This window comes from Eschrichtius robustus, chromosome 19 (assembly GCF_028021215.1).
Source record: "Eschrichtius robustus isolate mEscRob2 chromosome 19, mEscRob2.pri, whole genome shotgun sequence".
NCBI classification, from domain to species: Eukaryota; Metazoa; Chordata; class Mammalia; order Artiodactyla; family Eschrichtiidae; genus Eschrichtius; species Eschrichtius robustus.
The window spans coordinates 57,148,258-57,165,978 of record NC_090842.1 but is presented as its reverse complement, the minus strand read 5'-3'; the positions used below and the strand labels follow the sequence as shown (position 1 = coordinate 57,165,978).

The window sequence follows — 17,721 nt, the reverse complement described above, 5'->3', positions numbered from 1 at the left end:
GGAGCGGGTGGGCGGCAGGCCAGGGGCTGAGGGCAGGCAGTGTCACTCAGAGCCTTGTAGACCATCTTGAAGAGCAGCTTGGTCAGATTTAGGGTTTTAGAATATGCCTTTTGCCATATGAGAGGTTCTCAGGCTTCTGCCTGGGGTGGGGGTAGATTTTAGAGCCGGGCAGGGAGTTTCACATGCCTCCCACTTCCCCCTTGAGTAGAATCTCTGCCGTAGAAAGAGCGAAGGCCTTTTTGGTTGCCTCCCTCCTCTGTGGTTTTCACACTGTGTTTCCCAGGGCCCATGGCTTTTCCCTTTAGGGACAGATGGGGGAGGCTCAGTGGGCTAATTTTCTGCCCACCCCTCCTCAACCAAACAGCTAATATCAGATAACAGCACAGAACAACAGTAATACCTGCTAAAAACTGTACTTGCTGATTCTGCCTTCCACTCAGCTTATGGCCTGAGGGCCTGCAACATTCCTGGCACTGCTCTAGAACTTGGAAGACTGGGCCTTATGGGCCTACCTTCTACTGGAGGCAAGTACCCAGCAAACAAACTAATAATAGGACATCAGGTTGTGATGAACGTTTCAAAGGCCAAATGAATGGGGGACAGGGGAAAGAGAGAGTGGGGACGTTATGTTTTAGCTGGAATGATCAGGGAGGGCCTCCCTGGGGAGGTGACCTGTAGGTAGGACTGGTGTGCAGTGAAGAGCCATGGGAGACGTGAGTGAAAACCCCTCAGACCGAGGAGGAATCAGCTGTGGTTCCCACCTCCCAGGGGTGAGAAATGAGGCCTGGAGAGCCTTGGTAATCTGTGCAGGGTCCCCCAACACTGACAGGCTTTGTATTTGGGCAGAGTGGCTCCAGAGTCCCCCCAGCCCAGGAAGGTGCTTGGTAACCATGGACTTCTAGTCCCACACCTGAGCCTGGAACTTAAGGCTTAGCGCAGTAAGCAGGAGCCTGGGGCTGTCCCAGGCTCAATCTGGAGTATCTTCCCGGAAGGAGCAGAGCCCCTCAGAGCAAACATCCTTGGGCCTCCAGAAATCCCTTGGGATGGGGGGGATGGAAAGGAGTATTTTTCTCAGTTGATCTCCAGGCGTCTGGGGGACCCAGGGACACCCCTCCCTGGGCCTCTCTTCAACTTCCCAAGAGCTCTCAGTGGAAGGCTCTCAACCACCAGGCCTCTGGGCTGCACGGTGGGGTGGTTCCGTGGCAGGCTCTTCTGGACAACCAGCCAAGCAGCAAGAGGCCCAGCTTGGGGAGACAGCCCTGGGAGCGGGACCAGGAGGGAGGGAGGGAGGGAGGGAACAGGGGTGGGAGGGGTGGTGGAGTGGGAGCTCAGCCTGGCCCCTTGGGGGCAGGACCTGCTGCCAACTCGGCACCCACGTCAGGTCCCGGCTGTCCTGGGTGCGGGAACAAGGGACAGCAAGCCAGGGCTGGCCGAGGAGAGACTACATGTCAGAGGTTCCTGCAGGAAGTTCCTCAGGCCCAGCTGTCCTGCCCAGGAAGCTCTTCCGCAGATGTTGATTCTAAGGGTGAGGCCAGAAATCCAAGGCTGCCTTGGTTTGCCACCTTGTGGGCCCTTTCCAAACGGGCTGGGGTGGCTGCCGCTCCTTTGCCCCCGTCCCCAGGCCTCTGCAGCCTGGTTTCAAGGTGTTCATCCTCTGTGTAGTGGTCCGGGCTGGGGGCAGCCAACCTGGGTGTGAACCCTGCTCCTGGCTCCTGTCTTGGTTGCCATGCAACGGTGGGGGCCTGATTTCATCCCTCGGAGATGCATTTTGCTCAGCTGACGGCACATCCCTGCCGAGAGGGGCTGTAGGGAGGATTCAGGGAGCTAACGTGTCAGAAAGTACGTGGCATGGGGCCTCCAGAGAAGGTGCTCAATGGATCTGAGCTGCTGTTGCTGGAGGTTGTCAGGCTGGGCACCTGAGAGCAGAGAAGGGGCTCTGGATGTGGCCAGCCTGGGCTTATTGGTTGGCAGGGAAGGAGTGGCAGGCCAATTAGCTGAGGTTCCCACTGGGGAGGGCACCGGACAGGAATATTCATCACGCCCATCGCTGAGCAGGGGCTCGGCCAGACGCTATGAGCACTCCGTGCATGCTCTTTCAGACACACGGCAGACCGTGAGGTAGGCAGCAGTCACCCCATTTTGTGGAGAGGAAATTGAGGTGCAGAACGCTACATAGAATGCCCGTGTTTTGCTGAGAGCTGGCAGAGTGGGCTCTCTGTGCCAGGCACTGCTCCAGGGCTTTACATGCCTGCTTCCCACCACGACCTGGGAGCTCGGTGCAGCTCTTCTCCCCAGATGAAGACCCGGGAGGTCATTGGATTTACCCAAAGTTAAAGTTTTAATAGGTGACAGACATGAAATTTGAACCCAGCTCTATCTGGGGTCAAGTCTGCCTTTTTAAGACTGGCTCTTCTGTCTCTGACCAATGCCATGGCCACTCTTTCTGGGATTGTTACTGCTGTTCTTTTTTGCTTTCTCTTCTTCTAGACAGAGCTGGCACAAGGTAAGCCTCAGTTGTCCTGGAAATGAGTGAGTTAGATCCACTTGATGCCTGCTTGCGAGAGGGGTTGCGGCTGCCTCTCATGCCCGTGGAGCCCTGACCTTGGCCAGCTCCATCCTTCCCCAGAGGCCAGGGGGAAGGGATGAGGGTGGAAGGCACTGATTCCTGAATGGCTTCTGGAGCCAGCTTTGGCTGTTTCTGGTCATTTGTATATTCCATTCTCTCACCAGATGATTTACTGAGTACCTACTTTGTGCCACGTGTAGTTCTGGACACCAGGAACAGCACCTAGTCTAGAGGAGGACGCCACGAGGTAATGTTTGCCTTACTGGTGCTCCGAGGAAGGGAACAGAGATCTAAGCTGGCCATGGTGGGGGTGGGGGGCGGGGTGCGTTGGGGAAGTCTCCTGAGGTGAGGCATTCAGGAACTGGGCCAGGCAGGGTAGAGTCTGGGTAAAGGCCCTGAGGTGGGAGGTACCTTGATGTGGTGGTGCTACTGAGAGTAGGCCACTTGGTGGAGCTGGGGGAGAGGGAGGGAGCGGAGGGTGGCAGGACCCAGGTTGTTCGGGCAGGTCTGGGGTCCCCTAGGGCCGTGCTTCTCAAACTGGTGTCCAGAGACCTAGGTGGGTGGCGGCCGGTTAGGGTGTTGAGCATGTGTTTTGGGGTGGTGTCTGCGAGTTGTCTGCTTTCTTTCTAGCTGTGTGTTTTCATTTATATGATATTTTTTAAAAAGTTAATGTGGGCATGTCACGAATCATCTGGATAATTCCTTTTAACCAGCTAGTGACAGTATTAACATAGCTGCCACTTCCATAGCTCTGGCTAACTGAGGCTCAGGCTGGCTCTTGACTTTGGAATTCACCTTTATGTAATTGCTGCCCGTCTTCCAAAGCGCCGGCCTCACCCCCAACTGTGCTGGAAGCACGTTTCATTGGGTCCCCACGACGACCCTGGGTTGTCAAAAAAGGCATCTTTTGAAATAACATAATAAACGCTTGGTCTGGTTGGTGTTAAGATCAAATGTTATAGAGCGAGGATGCTGACCTTCAGAGAAGCGTCCCTTGCAGCCTGGAAGTGGAAGTCAGGATTTGAGTCCAGCAGGACTCCAGGTGTGGGTTTGGGCCTCGGAGCCCTGTTCCAGCTCTCTGGGGTGAGCAGCTCAGGGTCGTGGCTCGGGAGTGATGGTGTAGTGTGGGAGCATCTCCTCCGCAGGCGGCAGGCCGGGATGATCCAGCCCTCGGGCCTGTGAGCATCCCTGGTACTTGGCTCACCCTCACCCCCGCCCCTGCCTTCAGGCTCCTGCTGCCTCATTAAGAGAGCTTCTATAGAGATGCACCTCCAATGTGCTAGCCACTAGCCATGTGTGGCTATTTAAATTTTAAGTAACTAAAATTAAAGTGAAAATTTAGTTCTTTAGTTGGACTAGCCCCAGTAGCCACACTTCCATCATTACAGAAAATTCTGTTGTCTAGATCAGCCATGTCCTGCACTCACCCGCTGTTATGGTCTTGAGCACACAATTTATTCTCTCTGGGTCTCTGTTTCCTCTTCCAAGGAATGGGGATAGTAATAATATCTACCTCACAGGGTGGCTGTGAGGATTATTAATATGAATCCAGGCCTGGCACGTTGTGAGCACTCAGTAAATATTAGCCCTGGTTAGGACCCTGCCTGTTTGCTCCAAGGTGCCCTAGGGATGACGTGGGGTCTCACACCACCAGGCCCTGCCTCAGGGCGCGGCTGGGGAGGCAGGCGGAGGATGGCGGTGCGGAGCCGCTCCCGTGAGGGAGGAACCCCTCAGCCAGACGGAAGGGGCCGTGTGTGTGTGTGTGTGTGTGTGTGTCTGTGTGTCTGTGTGTCTGTGTGTGTGTCGGGCGGCCCTGTTCTTCTGCAGGGCATCGAGGATGGTAAGGGAGGGCGGGCTGGGGTGTGGGAGGGGCTCGGTTTCTTGGGAGTGAGGGTGGAGGGAGGTGGAAGAGGCTCAGGCTGGGACGCCGTGATCCAGTCTCCTCCGCTGTGTCCTAGCTGTCCAGCCTTCCTGTCCTCAGTTTTCCCCATCTGTGAAGTATGGGTCCTTGTGGTCCCCAAGTGAGCCAGGTGGTGGGAGTGTCAGGCCAGTGCATAGGGCTTCTTCTGGGCACAATTCCTGGAGGAGAAGGCTGGGATACAGCTCCCGCCTCACCGGGGCCAGGGGATTCCATACACTGCACCCTCTTCAAGCTGACACTTGCCATCTCTCTCCAAGAAATAGCCACAGCCCTTTGTTGGTTTTTTGTTTTTTGTTTTTGTTTTTGTTTTTGTTTTGGCTGCACCGCGAGGCTTGCAGGATCTCAGTTCCCCGACCAGGGACCCGGGCCCTGGCAGTGAGAGTGCCGAGTTCTAACCACTGGACCTCCAGGGAATCCTAGCCACAGCCCTTATAGTGGCCTCCCAGGCCCTGCCCAGCCAGGTCCCCGGCTTCCTCTGTAGCCACACGTGCCTTGCTCCTCTCCGCCACCTCTTGTGTCTCACGCAGGCCACACCTTGGTGCGGTTCTTCCTTGGCCTGGACCATTCTCCCCCAGGTCTCCACGTGGCTGCCTCATCTCTTTCAGGTTTGTGCTCAGATTTCACTGTCTCAGTGAGCCCTGCTCTGACCACCGTTTATAAAATTGGAAACCCTTGCCCACTTCCCACACAGCTAGTTCTCTATATGCTTCTTTTCTCCATAACGTTTGTCAGTTCTGGTGTACTGTATAACTTATCTGTTTATTTAAATTATTTGTTTTAATGCCTGTCCAAACCCCCCCCCCCCAATAAAGTCCCCCAGGACAGGGAGTTCTGTTTTGGTCACTGCTGACTCTCTGGTGACCAGAGCAGTGCTGACGCAGCAAGGGTGCCATATTTGTGGAATGAGTGAATGCAGGTTTTTTTGTTTCTCCTCCACTTGGCAGAACTCTGAGCTCAAAAGCTGTGGTTCTGTTTGCCACCCCAACTCTGAATTGATGAAAGCTCTGGGCCTGGCCCTGGCTGGGTGGGGCTGGGGACACAGTGCAGACCAGGACGGGCCCTGTCTCTGCCTCATGGAGCTCTGAGTCTGGTGTGGGAGGCGCCATTACCCAGATAATTAATTATACGAGTGACTGACTGAGCACGGTAGAGGTGGTAAGTGCTGTGAGGGGACAGGAAAACCGAGCTCTGACGGTCTGTGACTCGTGAGGCAGGGGGCAGTCAGGGCAGGCTTCCCTGAGGAAACAAGGATTTGGCAGGTGAAGATGGGTGTGGGACTAGCATGTGCAAAGGCCCTGGGGTGAGGGAGAGAGAGAGAGAGAGAGCAAGGAGTAAAGGGGAAAGTGGAGGGGCAGGGAGAGCATGCTGACCAATGAGGCTGGAGAACAGGCAGGGGCCACCTCAAGTGGTCCTTTGTGGCCTCCATAAGGGCCTGTGACGTGATCCCGGAGCAGAGCTGTTTTTGGAGGGTCCCTCTAGCTGCGACATGGTGCTCTCGAGTGTTACGGGTCTGTGGCCAGGCAGACTCAAACATTTGACATGATTTCTGTGGGTGCTGAAAGGCGGGCAGAGCGGGGCAGTGTGGGGCTGGTGGCAGGGAGGAGAAGGAAGTCTGCTCTGGTGCTTATTCTTGTCCCAGTATTGTTTGCAGCCCACCCACGTCTTCAGCCTGCCTCCAGTCTTACCTGCTCCAAGTAGACAGATGGGGCAGTTGTGGGGAGCATGTAGTGCTCAGGAGAAGAAAAAGTGTCTTCAATACTGCCTTCTTACCAAAGAGGCAGTGTAGGTAAAAATTCACATTACAGAAGCGTGTCATGTAGGAAGTGATGGTCCCCATGTCTCTACCTGCTGGGGAAATGCTAACACCTGATAGGTGTTGAGCAGTCGTCGTATCGGGCTCTGTTTGAAGGCCTTTATGTGGATAAACTGATTTAATCCTCACAGCAGCCTTGGACCTTTGCTCCACAGCAAGTGGCGGAGCTGAGGTTGAAATGCATTTGGTTCCCGAGACCACCTTCACTCCTGCTCCCGTTATTCTGCCTCTGTTGGCTCTTTGGCACAGTTCCTTCTCTGCACATGACATTTAACATATACCTCGTGCCCTCCCGTGGAAGACACTGTTCCCCGTAAGATCCACTGTTGATCACATAACCGCTTTTCTGAAAAGGATGCTGCAGATGAAGTTTATATGTGGTTTGTGAGATGCATGTCAATCTCAGTATTGTCAGCCTGTGAAAAAATAAGCATATCGGAATTGAGGCGATGTGGTGCATACACATTTGTGCTTCAGAAAGGGATCAGGCCGATGTTCTGTTGTGCCGTGAGCACACTGAACGCTGACAGGCAGTGTCAGCATGTCATGTTGAGGTTGGTTCTTGTGCATGGCACGCCTGCGTTGTGTTCTGTCTGGTGGGTGGACCGTCACCGAGGGTTGGGTGCTTTGCTGGGCTCTTCCCACACATGAGCCTGCGATGGAGGCACTGCTGTCATCCCCACTGCATTGAGGAGAAAACTGAGACTTGGGGAGGCTATAAAGTTGACGGGCAGGGACGTGAATCCAGGTGTGCCTTAACTCCACAGGCCACTTGGGCCCGTGTGGTCCCAGCCCAGCTCCATACTTCCTGATCAGGTGATGGGGCAAGTTATTTCACCCCTGTGACTTAGTTTCTTCATAAAAATGGAGATGATAATAAGAGTGCCTTGGGAATTCCCTGGCAGTCCAGTGGTTAGGACTCTGTGCTTTCACTGCCTGGGGCCTTGGTTCAATCCCTGGTTGGGGAACCAAGATCCTGCAATCCGTGTGGCGCAGCCAAGAAAAAAGAAAAAAAGTTTAAATATAATTATACGAAGAGATTAAAAAAGAACCAGAACTGTCAGCTAAAGAGTGCCTGCCGCATAGGGTGTCTGCGAGAGTTGAATTCTCATGTACAAAGCACTTAGGTGTGCCTGGCGTGTGCCAGGTGCTGCGTAGGCATTGCCTCTTTCGTACTGGCATCATATTAACCGTTGTGACGATACCAGACCCTTGTTGTGGGCATTTAGGTTGCTTCCTGGGTTTCACTCTTCCAGCAACAGTATTCTCAGAACAGCGGTTCTCACCAAGGGGATGGCCTTGCCCCCAAGGGACATCTGGTCATGGCTGAAGACATTTTTGATGGTCAGAACTCCGAGGGAGGTTGAGCTGTTGGTTTTAGCAAGTAGAGACCAGGAATGCTGCTAAAACCTCTTAACAGTTTGCAGAACAGCCCCATGACCAGAATTACCTAAATGTCACTAGTACCGAGGTTGAGCAACCCCGCCTGAGAACCTGTGTGCACCTGCATAAGCGTTTTCTGCAAGAGTAATTGCTCCAAGGACATGTGCGTTTTCCACTTTTTCAGTTTTGCTAAAGTGCCCTCACAAAACGCGGGTCCAGTTCACAGAGCTGCAGGTGGCGAATGAGGGAGTCGTTTCGCTTGCGCCTTTCCTCCCACATTCCCACGGGCAGACGCTGCCTGTCGAACCACAGGTTCCTATTGTCTTTGAATTTCTCTCCTGAGCAAGTCCTCCTGGGACTTGTAGGTGCGGCGCAGATTACAGAGCAGGTGACAGAGGCTCCTGGGGGGTCAGGGTGTCAGGGCGGAGCCGCACCCCATTGTCTGCAGCCCCAGGAGATGCAGAGCCTCTGCCTCCCCCTCCTGCCTCCTTATCCCATCTGTGCTGTCTGGCATGGAAAGCAGGTCAGGGAGAGGGGGCGAGAGAAAAAGGACTTGATGAGGGGCAAGGAAAGGAATTTAACTTATTTTGAACGTGTTCTGGGCACAGAGCTTCACTCCTACCCATGTTCATTCCACAGATAGTTATTAAGCGCCCACTGTGGACCTAGCACCATGCAAGGTTCTGAGGATCTGAACGTGAGGATCGGGTCCTGCAGTGCCCTAGCAGGCCAGGCCCTGCCCTTACCGTGCTGACATCACAGTGGAGAGAGGTCGACAGTAAGCTTGTAAACAAGTAAATATGTACAGTCAAGCCGGTGATGATGAGCGCTTTACCTTCATCAAGGATAACGGGAGGTTCTCTTGACCACGGAGGGTATGGAGGCTTCGCGAAGAAAGAGACATGTGAGCTGAGGCTGAAGAAAGTGGGGCAGGGCCCCACGGATACTTGGAGGAGACAGTTCTGACTGAGGGGGCAGCATGTGCAAGGGCCCCAAGGTAGGGGGGTCCAGGTGTGTTGGAGGCACCGGTGCCATGGAGGGTTCGGAGAGGTGAAGTGGAAGATGATGCAGAATAGGGTCCTGGGCTCCGGAAAGGACTTTGGCTGCTTTTACTCTGGGTGAGATGGGGCCTTGGGAGGGTTTGAGCAGAGGAGGGGGTTTCCTCTGACTCGGGCGGTCACAGGGTCCCAGATTGTAGGAGGGGCGACGACAGGAGCACTGGAGCTCACTCATCTGGGCCACACAACCGCTCTAGTAGCGGGAACCACAGTGACCTTAATTTTACAGATGAGAAAAGAGGTTTGGAAGGACCTTTTCCAGGACCCAGTCCCTTCCCAAGGCTGCCAGCTAGGACAAGGCAGTCATCTAAGGGCCTCTCTCCCCCTGGCCCTGTGTCATCCTGTAAATCACCTCTAATGGACGTGACTCCAGCAAGGTGAGATGAAGCTTCTGAGGGAGCTACAGTTTGGAAACCATTGAGAAATAAGACCTCCGAGGCAGACAGAAGTAAAAAGTTCTAAAATTAGGGACTTCCCTGTCGGTCTAGTGGTGAAGACTCTGTGCTTCGAATGCAGGGGGGAGAGGTTCGATCCATGGTCGGGGAACTAAGATTCCGCATGCTGCACGGCACAGCCAAAATAAAAGTCCTAAAATTAAAAAAAAAAATTTACTAGAGTGTTTAAGACATACACTAGAATAAGTCAGTGATATCCATGTACTTAGCAGATATTTAAAACATCAAATCTTGCCCTTGCCCCTTAGGGACCCGTCTCCAGTTACCTCTCCTTTCCCTGCTCAGAGCTGACCACTGTGGGTGGTGATTTTCATTCCCTTTCAGCTTTCTTCTGTGTTAAACATACCAACACTCCAGCCCTGCCCCTCCGGGGTGCACGTCCCTCCTCTGGCCGGATCATTGTACAGATGGGAGCACTAAGGCCAACGAGGGTGTCGCTTGCAGCCGCACAGCCAAGAAGCAGCAAAGCCTGGGGCTGAAATCCAGAGCCTGCGGACCCCAGATTCCTCTTCCTTATTCATTGGTGACTGGCCTTGAGGTGAAAATCCAGGCAAGCCAGCCTTGGGGTTGGGGGGAGCCCCATAAGCCAGGAGGCCCGATTTTAGTTCCCCTGTATCTTCTGGGCTCCGAAACCCAGGTTCTTTTTTACTGTGACTTCGTCATAAAATACAGAAAAATATGTTCAACGTATTTTGTACAGTACAGTATAACGAATAACTGTTCTTTTTTATTGTGACTTCGTCATAAAATACAGAAAAATATGTTCAACGTATTTTATACAGTACAGTATAACAAATAACTGTAAAGCTGTGATTCTCTGTAATCACAATAGAACATTGTCAGCTCCCAGAAACCTCCCTCCTCTGTTACTCCCAAATGTAACAACTCTCCTGACTTTTGGATATTTGCTTCCTTGATCTTCTGCACAGTTTTACAAGTGAGAAACAAATGGTGTCATGTTGCCTATTCTGAACTTGCTGTCCATGGACTCATACTTGATGTGTCATTTTGCATCTGGCTTCTTTCGCTCCGTGTAAAGTTGTTACGCTTCATCCCTGTTGTAGGTATCAGTAGTTCCGTCCCTGTGTGGTGTTGTGCTCTATGAATTTACCTTAGTTTGTTTATCCATTCTCCTGTGCATGGATACCTGGTCTGTTTCCAGTTTTGAGGTTACTGTGAATGTTGCTGCTGTGAACATTCTAGTACATGTCATTTGGTAAACAAATGTGCTCATTTCTCTTAGAGGGCTGTGGAATTGCTGGGTCACGGGGTAGGCATATGTTGAGTTTTAATTGTTATTGCCAAACAGTTTTCCATAGTGGTTGAACCATTTTATACTCCCACCAGTACCGATTCCTTTACATTTTTGACAACGCTTGGAGTTGTCAGTTTTTAAAATTTTAGCCATCCTGGTGGGTGGTTTCAATTTGCATTTCCCCATAACTAATGAAATTGTGTGCGTTCCTTCATTGTGTGAGTGTCCTCTCCTTTGAGGTGCCCTTGCTCTTTTCACCTTGCCTCCCAGGTGGCTCACCTCTTAACTGACAGCTGTAGCTCCTGCCCAGACCCTCAGCGATTGAAGCCCAGACACCCTACAGAGCAGTAGGTGGGGTGGGGCCATGCAGGCACTCCCCTGCTGTGCTGATGCCCGACTTCCAGAGGCAGGTCTGGGTGTCCTCCATCGGGAGCTCCCCAGGGAGCAGGCCATCTTCTTGGCTGCGGTGGTGATGGTGTTTCGTCACTGCAGGACTGCGTCACAGATACCTCAGCGGAGGCGCCACCCTCAGTGGGAGGATGGGCAGGATCCAGGCAGGATGCAGGGGATCTTTCAGTTCCTCCCCCACCCTCGCCCTAGCTGCTGCTTGCTGGCTTTTTAGTCGCTGAAGTGAGAATATAAAAAGTGGCTCTGGTGGGCCGAGCTGCAGCCAGGGCCTCCACCACTCCTCAGCTGGGAGACCCAAGGTAAACACTTCCCCTCTCTCAGCCTCTGCCCTGCCCTGGGCATGGTCATGGCCCTCTGGTGGGGTGGTTGGGAGTGATCAGGAGAGGCTCTGGAGGAGCGCCCTCACGCTCAAGGCCACCCAGCTGGCATTGGCTCCTGGACTCTGCAACCCTGACCACTCTGGGCCACACCCGGCTGCCTTCACCTCTCTCTGATCTTGGCAGCCACGTGTTTGGGTGTTCACTGGGGGCCAGGCAGTGGGCTGAGCCTCTGCACACAGTGGGTGCTTTCGTGCTACTGACAGCCCTGGTGCTGCTGAATCACAGAGGCTCCGAGAGGTGAAGTTGCTGGGCTGGGGAGGGTGGGGAGGGGAGGGGAGGGGAGAGCTGAGATTGGACACGAGGCCCCTGTCCTTTACTTCCACATCCACCCTTCCTTTGGACTCTGGGTTCTCCATCCCAGCCCTATTTGGGAACCCAGCCCTATTCTGAACTGAGCTCGTACCAGGGGAAGGTGCAGTGTTGGCCCCCGTGTTGGAGAGGAATTCCCTAACTCCCCACCACGCCTGCCTCCAGGCCCTAAGTGTGCTCTCTGCCCCGGCTCCTTACCCTGTGCCAGCCACATTCCCCAAGCTCCTTCCCAAGCTTCCTCAGGGGCTTTGCACTTGCTCTTCCCCTGCCTGAAATTTGCTCCCTACACGTTGGGTCACCTGTCCCTCATACAGCGTGGCTAACACAGCACCCATTCCCTGCCCTCCTTTCCCCTGTTCACTTTTCTTTGCTGCCACCTGACATTGTGGCCTGTGTACTGTCTGCCTCCCCCACTGGAATGTGAGCTTCCTGAAGGCAGGGGCTGTGTCTTAGTGACTCTCTGTCTCTGGAACCCAGGACAGAGTCTGGAGCTTAGGACATGTTCAGAAAAAGATTGGTGGCGTGAATAGATTCTGGAATTGTTTCTGAGGCTGTCGCTTGTCCTGGGCTGGGGATCTTTTGGGGAGACTTGGGTTCGTTCACTGTGCATTCAACAGAGAGCCAGACACCGGGCTGGTGCGCTGAATTAGTGTTCAGAGGTGTGGGGAGAGTTGACCAGGAGGTGCATGGAGAGGACCCAGTCCAGCCTCTGAGGTCAGGAAGGCTTCCTGGAGGAGGCATTGGTTCAGCTGAGACCTTAAGGAAGAGGGGGAACTCACAGAAGGCGTTGGGGATGGAGGCCAAAGGGAAGGGCCTGAGTGCCAGAAGCCTGGCAGAGAGTGAGGGCGGGGGAGGAGGGGCTGGGGAGGTGGGTAGTGGCTGGTGTGGTAATCATTGTCACGGTCATTAGCCTTTCTTGAGGGCTTTCTAGGTGCCTTTCTGCTTATGCCGGGCCTTCTTGTGGTGGAAAGGACCTTGTTCTGTGTTCTGAGCACACTGGAGAGCCACGGAAGGGTTTTGAACAGAGAGGGACAGGGTCAGATTTAGGATGGAGTACAGGGGTTGAGAGCACAGGCTGGGAACCCAGGGAGAAAGCCAGGGCGGGAGGGGAGGTGAGGAGGGGAGGTGGGGAGGGGAGGTGGAGTGGGAGAGGATCAGGAAGCTGTGGATGGCAGAGAGGACTGCGGGCGGAGCAGGGGTGGGGAGCAGCAGAGGCCAGGGCCTGAGGGGCCTGGAATCCCAAGCTGAGGAGCCTGGCTCTTTCCCGAGGCCTGTGGGAAGCCACGGGTCAGATTTGAGGGTCCCTGTAGGTGCTGAGGGAGACAGATGGGAGGATGGGAGGCCAGGGAAGAGGTGGGGTGAGTCCTCGTGGGAGAGGACAGCGCTGGACCTGAGCCGCGTTGTAGGGAGGCTGGGGTGGAAACCCTGGTCACATTAAGACTGAAGCACAGACTGGTGGATGTTTTGGAGCGAAGATCTGGCGGTCCTGGGTGTGTTCGGTCTGTGGGTGTGAGCCCCGGAGGTGCCAGCCGTACCTGCTGGGGGAGGGAGCCCCTGCTGGACCCTGTCTTTGCAGCTCAGAGTCCAGACGTGATTTCTCCCCCGCTGTTTACTTCCCTGACACTGTCCATCTTGTCTTCCTCCCACTTACCTCCCTTCCCTCTGCCTGGGGCCTGGGCAGCCTGCCACCATCACATGCCAGGCAGTAGTGTGTCCAACCCACCAGCTCCCCTGGGGCACGAGAGAAAGCCGATGCCCGCGGTGTCCCCAGAGCCAGCTGCCACTTCTCTGGGGGCCACCGTAGCTCCTGACCTGCTGTCCGCAAATAACCCCAGGCCAGGAAAGGCGAAAGGCGCCTTGAGCTCCATGGCCCCTGTCCAGGCCTGTGGCTCCAGGTAGGGGCCCAGCTGGTGGCTGCCTTCCCCACTTTCTCCCCTCTGCCCCGGGAACCTGAGACGAAGCAGCGGCCTCAGCGTCCGTCAGTCTGTTGGCTGCTGCTCCCTGAGGACGGAAGCAGAGGTCTCTGGGAGGGGACCAGGGCCTCGGTCAAGCCCCCAGGACTGGCTTCTGGGCCCCAGATAAGTGTACACGCAGTAGGTTCCTTTCTTGTTGAAGATGCGGAGCACTGAGACCTTTCTTTCCTCTGTCATCTGCTGGGGACAAGGAGGGAACTGAGGCTGAGGGAGTGATATGAGGTGACCTGGTGCCGGGGGGGGGGGTGGTACTCGGTTCGCTAAAGGTGGCAGGTTGGTGGTTCCTTGGTTTGGAAAGGAGAGAGTGAGTGAGAGAGAGAGCGAGAGAGCGAGAGCGAGAGAGCGAGAGCGAGAGAGAGAGAGAGAGAGAGAGAGAGAGAGAGAGAGAGAGAGAGAGAGAGAGAGAGAGAGAGGAGAGAGGAAGAGAGGGAGAGAGAGAGAGAGAGAGTGTGTGTGTGTGTGTGTGTGTGTGTGTGTTTGGGGCTGGCAGGCAGATACTGGTGGCTTTGAGCACTCCCTCAGGTGCCCAGGGCTGTCTGCTTCAGCCCAGGTGACCTCAGCGCTGGGGCATGGGAGTGACGCAGGGGGTGGGGCTGCAGCTCCTCGCCTGCCTCCCGCCCCGCCCCGCCCCGCCAGGAGTGACGGTGGGTGGAGGGGCTGCCTCTGGTCAGCACGGGTGTCCTGAGTGTCCGGGCGCAGGCCAGGGAGCTCTGCTCCTTCCAGAGTGGGCCCTGAGGGCAAGCTCGTGTCCTTTCCCCCAAAGACTGGGCTCCCTGGGGACATGGCCACCTCCTCCCCCTCAGCCTGGGCCCCAGGGCCTGTCTCGGCCCACCCGCCCTGGCTCCACCCTGTCCGAGCAGCCCGAGGGGCCTCAGAGGCGGGCTGTCCCGAGGGAAGGCGCTGAGGCCCAATCCCCCTCCCACTCTGACAGGCTCCTCTCTTGTCTTGCAGACTGTGCTCTGTCCACCGCACCTCCTGCATGTCCTGCTGCCCTGAGCTGTCCCGAGCTAGGTGACAGCCTGTCACGCTGCCACCATGAACGAGGTGTCTGTCATCAAAGAAGGCTGGCTCCACAAGCGCGGTAAGGGGCTGCTTTTGCCCACGGGATTGCGTGTCTCCCCCTTCCGCCCTGGCTCTCCTGGCAGCTGTGCCCTGAGAGGCAGAGGTACAGGGTCTTTACCACCTGAGGAGCCAGCATTCCAAGCCCTGTCTGCCTCCCTCCCTGCCCCTGGCCACTAGCTCCTTACCAGCCCATTTCATGGGATCTTTGAAAGTAGTCTGGACAGAGGGACTGTGGCTGTGCCTGGGCCTGAGCCTCCAGGCCTAGCTGGACCTCCTGCATGAGCCTCCAGGCCAGGCCTCAAGTTCTGCCTCTGCATTAGTGATCCTGTTTGTAGCCCCATTTTATAGATGAAGAAACTGAGGCTCAGAGAGGGTCAGTCACTTAACTGAAGTAACACAGTGAGATGATATTCAGCATTTATTCATTCAGCAAATACTCGTGGAGTGTGTGGTATGCCGGGCTGGCCACCCCAGGCTCTGGGGACACTGTGGTGCCCTCATGGAGTTTGCGATCCATTGGGGGATGGGGACAAACAATAAACAGACATGATGTCAGGTGGTGATAAGTGCCGTTGTGAAAAATAGGAGCTGTGAAGGGGAACGGGCTGGAGGAAGATGGGGTTCAGTGGCAGCAGCTCGAGGAGGGGACAGTGAACAGAGGCCTGGAGGCGGTGAGGGAGCGAGCCACACGGATAGACAGGCAGGGGTGTTGCAGGGCATGAGACTGTGCCTGGACCGGAGAGTTGACCAGTGTGGCTGGCGCAGAGCGAGCGAGGGCGAGCTGGAGGAGGTGGGCAGAGCGGTGGTGCAGCGTCAGACCGTCGGCCCTCGACGCCGTGGAAAGGGCTTTAACTCTCCAGGCGTTCAGAAGCCCAGGATGTTGTGAGCCAGCGCGTGACCCGATCTGGTTGTGCTGGTGGGCAGCTGAGAAATGAAGTCATTTACAAAGAGACTAAGAGACTAGACCCTTAGGCCCCAGGCCCCTGCCCCAGAACCAGCGCACTTAACGCCCGCGCTGCCGTGTGCAGGGGCAGCTAGGAAGAGGCACGTGCTGAGAGGCAGCTTGTCCAGGCGCCCAGGAGCGAAGGAGGCAGACTGTCCTGGCTTCCGCGGACCTTCCCCTGCGGAGGGGGACGCCAGGCCTGGGGGTAGCCACTCTGTGCACTTTCATTCACTCAGCAGACATCTGTTGAGCAGCTCCCGTGTTCCAGGCACTGTTCTAGGTGCTGGAGACACAGCAGTGAACCAGATGAGCCAAAAGTCCCCATCCTTTTGTTGATGTCTTACACTGGGGGGGGAGAGCCCATGGCACCTGAGTAGACAGGTGTGTCCAGTGGGTGGTGAGTGCCACGGAGGAAAGCCGAACAATGTGAGGAGGAGGAGGGGTGTGAGGGGGAGTTATCCCAAACTGGGTGGTCAGCGAGGGCCTCACTGAGAAGGGGGGGTTTGAATAAAGATCTGAAGGGAGGCAAGGGAGTGAGCCCCACAGTTAACTGGGGCAAGGGCGAAGGGGACAGCCCATGAGTCCACAAAGGGGAGTGGGCCAGGCATGTTTAAAGGGGGCGAGGAGGCTGGTGGGGCTGGCCCTGCAGAAACTGGGAGAGGTGCCCGCCCATCCTGCCCTGTCACAGCCCGCAGACATGGAGCAGTGATGAGGGACGGAGGTGGCTCCCCAGGCCAGGCCTCCCCCATCAGACTGAGCAGGGGAGAATCCTTTCCTGCTGCCCTTTCCAGGCAGGGTGGTACTCAAGACACCTTGGCCTACCCACCCAGATTGGGCCCTGAGTTTGGGGCTGTTGATGCGGCTTTCTGAACCTTGGCAGGTGTCAACCCTGGCTCTGCCACTTCCTCTCAGTGTGACTGGGTAAGCTATGTCATCTCTCTGAGCCTTGGTTTCACATCTGTAAAATGGGTCAGCAACGCAGGCCTCTGAGATTGTCAGCTTCATGAGGGCAGGGATTTTATCTGGCTTGTTCACTGAGCTGTCCCCAGTGCCCTAGAAAAGTGCTTGGCGTGCAGTAGGCACTCAATAACTGTTGAATGAACGTTTGGGATTGTGTGTGTGGATAGTGCGAGTGTGTTAGGGTGTGCCAGGGTCTCAGGCTCCTGAGTTTTTCCGTGGCCCTTGGCTCACTAGGCTGGGGTGGCAGAGCCCTGAAGGTGGCCCGAGAACTGTGGCCGGGGCAGGGCTTTGTCTCTGGCATTAATGCTGATGGCATTAAGTGGATCTCAGCCCCTCCTAGGCCTTCAGTGTCTCCACTTACCTGCATGGACCCAGACAAGCTGCTGAGATGACCACCTGCCTTGGGTTTGTACCATACCTACACACATGCGTGCGTGTCACTCCTGGGTCTCTCCAGTGCCTGTCAGTCTGAGCAGCAGCTGGCAGAGGTGGGTAAGGCGAAGTGGGCCCTGCAGCTGTTTGGACATCCCCGCTACCCCACCCCACCCCACCCCACCCCACCCCTGGTGGTTGAAATAACAGCAGCTCCGGCTTACTGTGTGCCCACTCTGCCGGGCCTGGGGCTCTGCTCTAGGCAGACCCAGTTTTGTTGCATTTCCATTACTGCCCCGTCAGGTGGGCACCGTCTCACAGACCAGGAAGCTGAAGCTCGGCAGGAAGACTGACTTGCCCAAGGTTTCAGCAAGGAGGTGGTAGTGCTGAGGTTCAGGCTCCAACTCCTGAGCCAGCTCCTGGCTCACATGCCGCCTCTTGCTCAGCAAGGTCCACTCAAGGAATGGGTCCCTTATGCCATGTGCGGGTGTCCTTTCTGACACAGCCTCAGCATACTCTCTGCCAGGCCCCAGCAGGCCAGGCCTTGTCTGCCAATTTAGAGGCAGACAGCGTAGTGGTCAAGAACATGGACTCTGGACAGAGCAAACCTGGGTTCCAATCCCAGCTCTCCCGGTCAACAACTGTGAGCCTCAGGCAAGTAATGAAACCTCTTTGTGCCTCAGTTTCCTCATTTGTAAAATGGGATAGGTGTGAGGATATTTTTCCTTCTAGGTTTCTTTTTTTTCTTAGCTTGTTATCGATATATAAAGCACCACAGGTAAGTGCCTGGATTATAAGCTTACCCCCAAACCTGTGTCCAGGTCAAGAAATAGAGTCAGTCAGTCCCCAGAAGCCCCTGTGCC

At 55.5% G+C, this 17,721-nt stretch overlaps 1 protein-coding gene across 6 annotated transcripts in view; it reads left to right on the top strand.

Annotated features, from left to right (window-relative positions):
• AKT2 (AKT serine/threonine kinase 2) overlaps positions 1-17,721 on the top strand; it is a 51,408-nt gene that overhangs the window by 4,685 nt on the left and 29,002 nt on the right. For 3 of the 6 annotated variants that reach the window (XM_068529354.1, XM_068529352.1, XM_068529353.1), the window contains 2 exons: positions 2,731-2,813; positions 14,473-14,602. In XM_068529354.1, coding sequence (XP_068385455.1) covers positions 14,557-14,602 — 46 coding nt within the window. In that variant the 5' untranslated portion in view covers positions 2,731-2,813; positions 14,473-14,556. Of the gene's footprint in view, positions 1-2,730; positions 2,814-5,067; positions 5,093-14,472; positions 14,603-17,721 lie in introns of those variants that run through there. The other 3 variants (XM_068529356.1, XM_068529351.1, XM_068529355.1) reach the window with 2 other exon arrangements.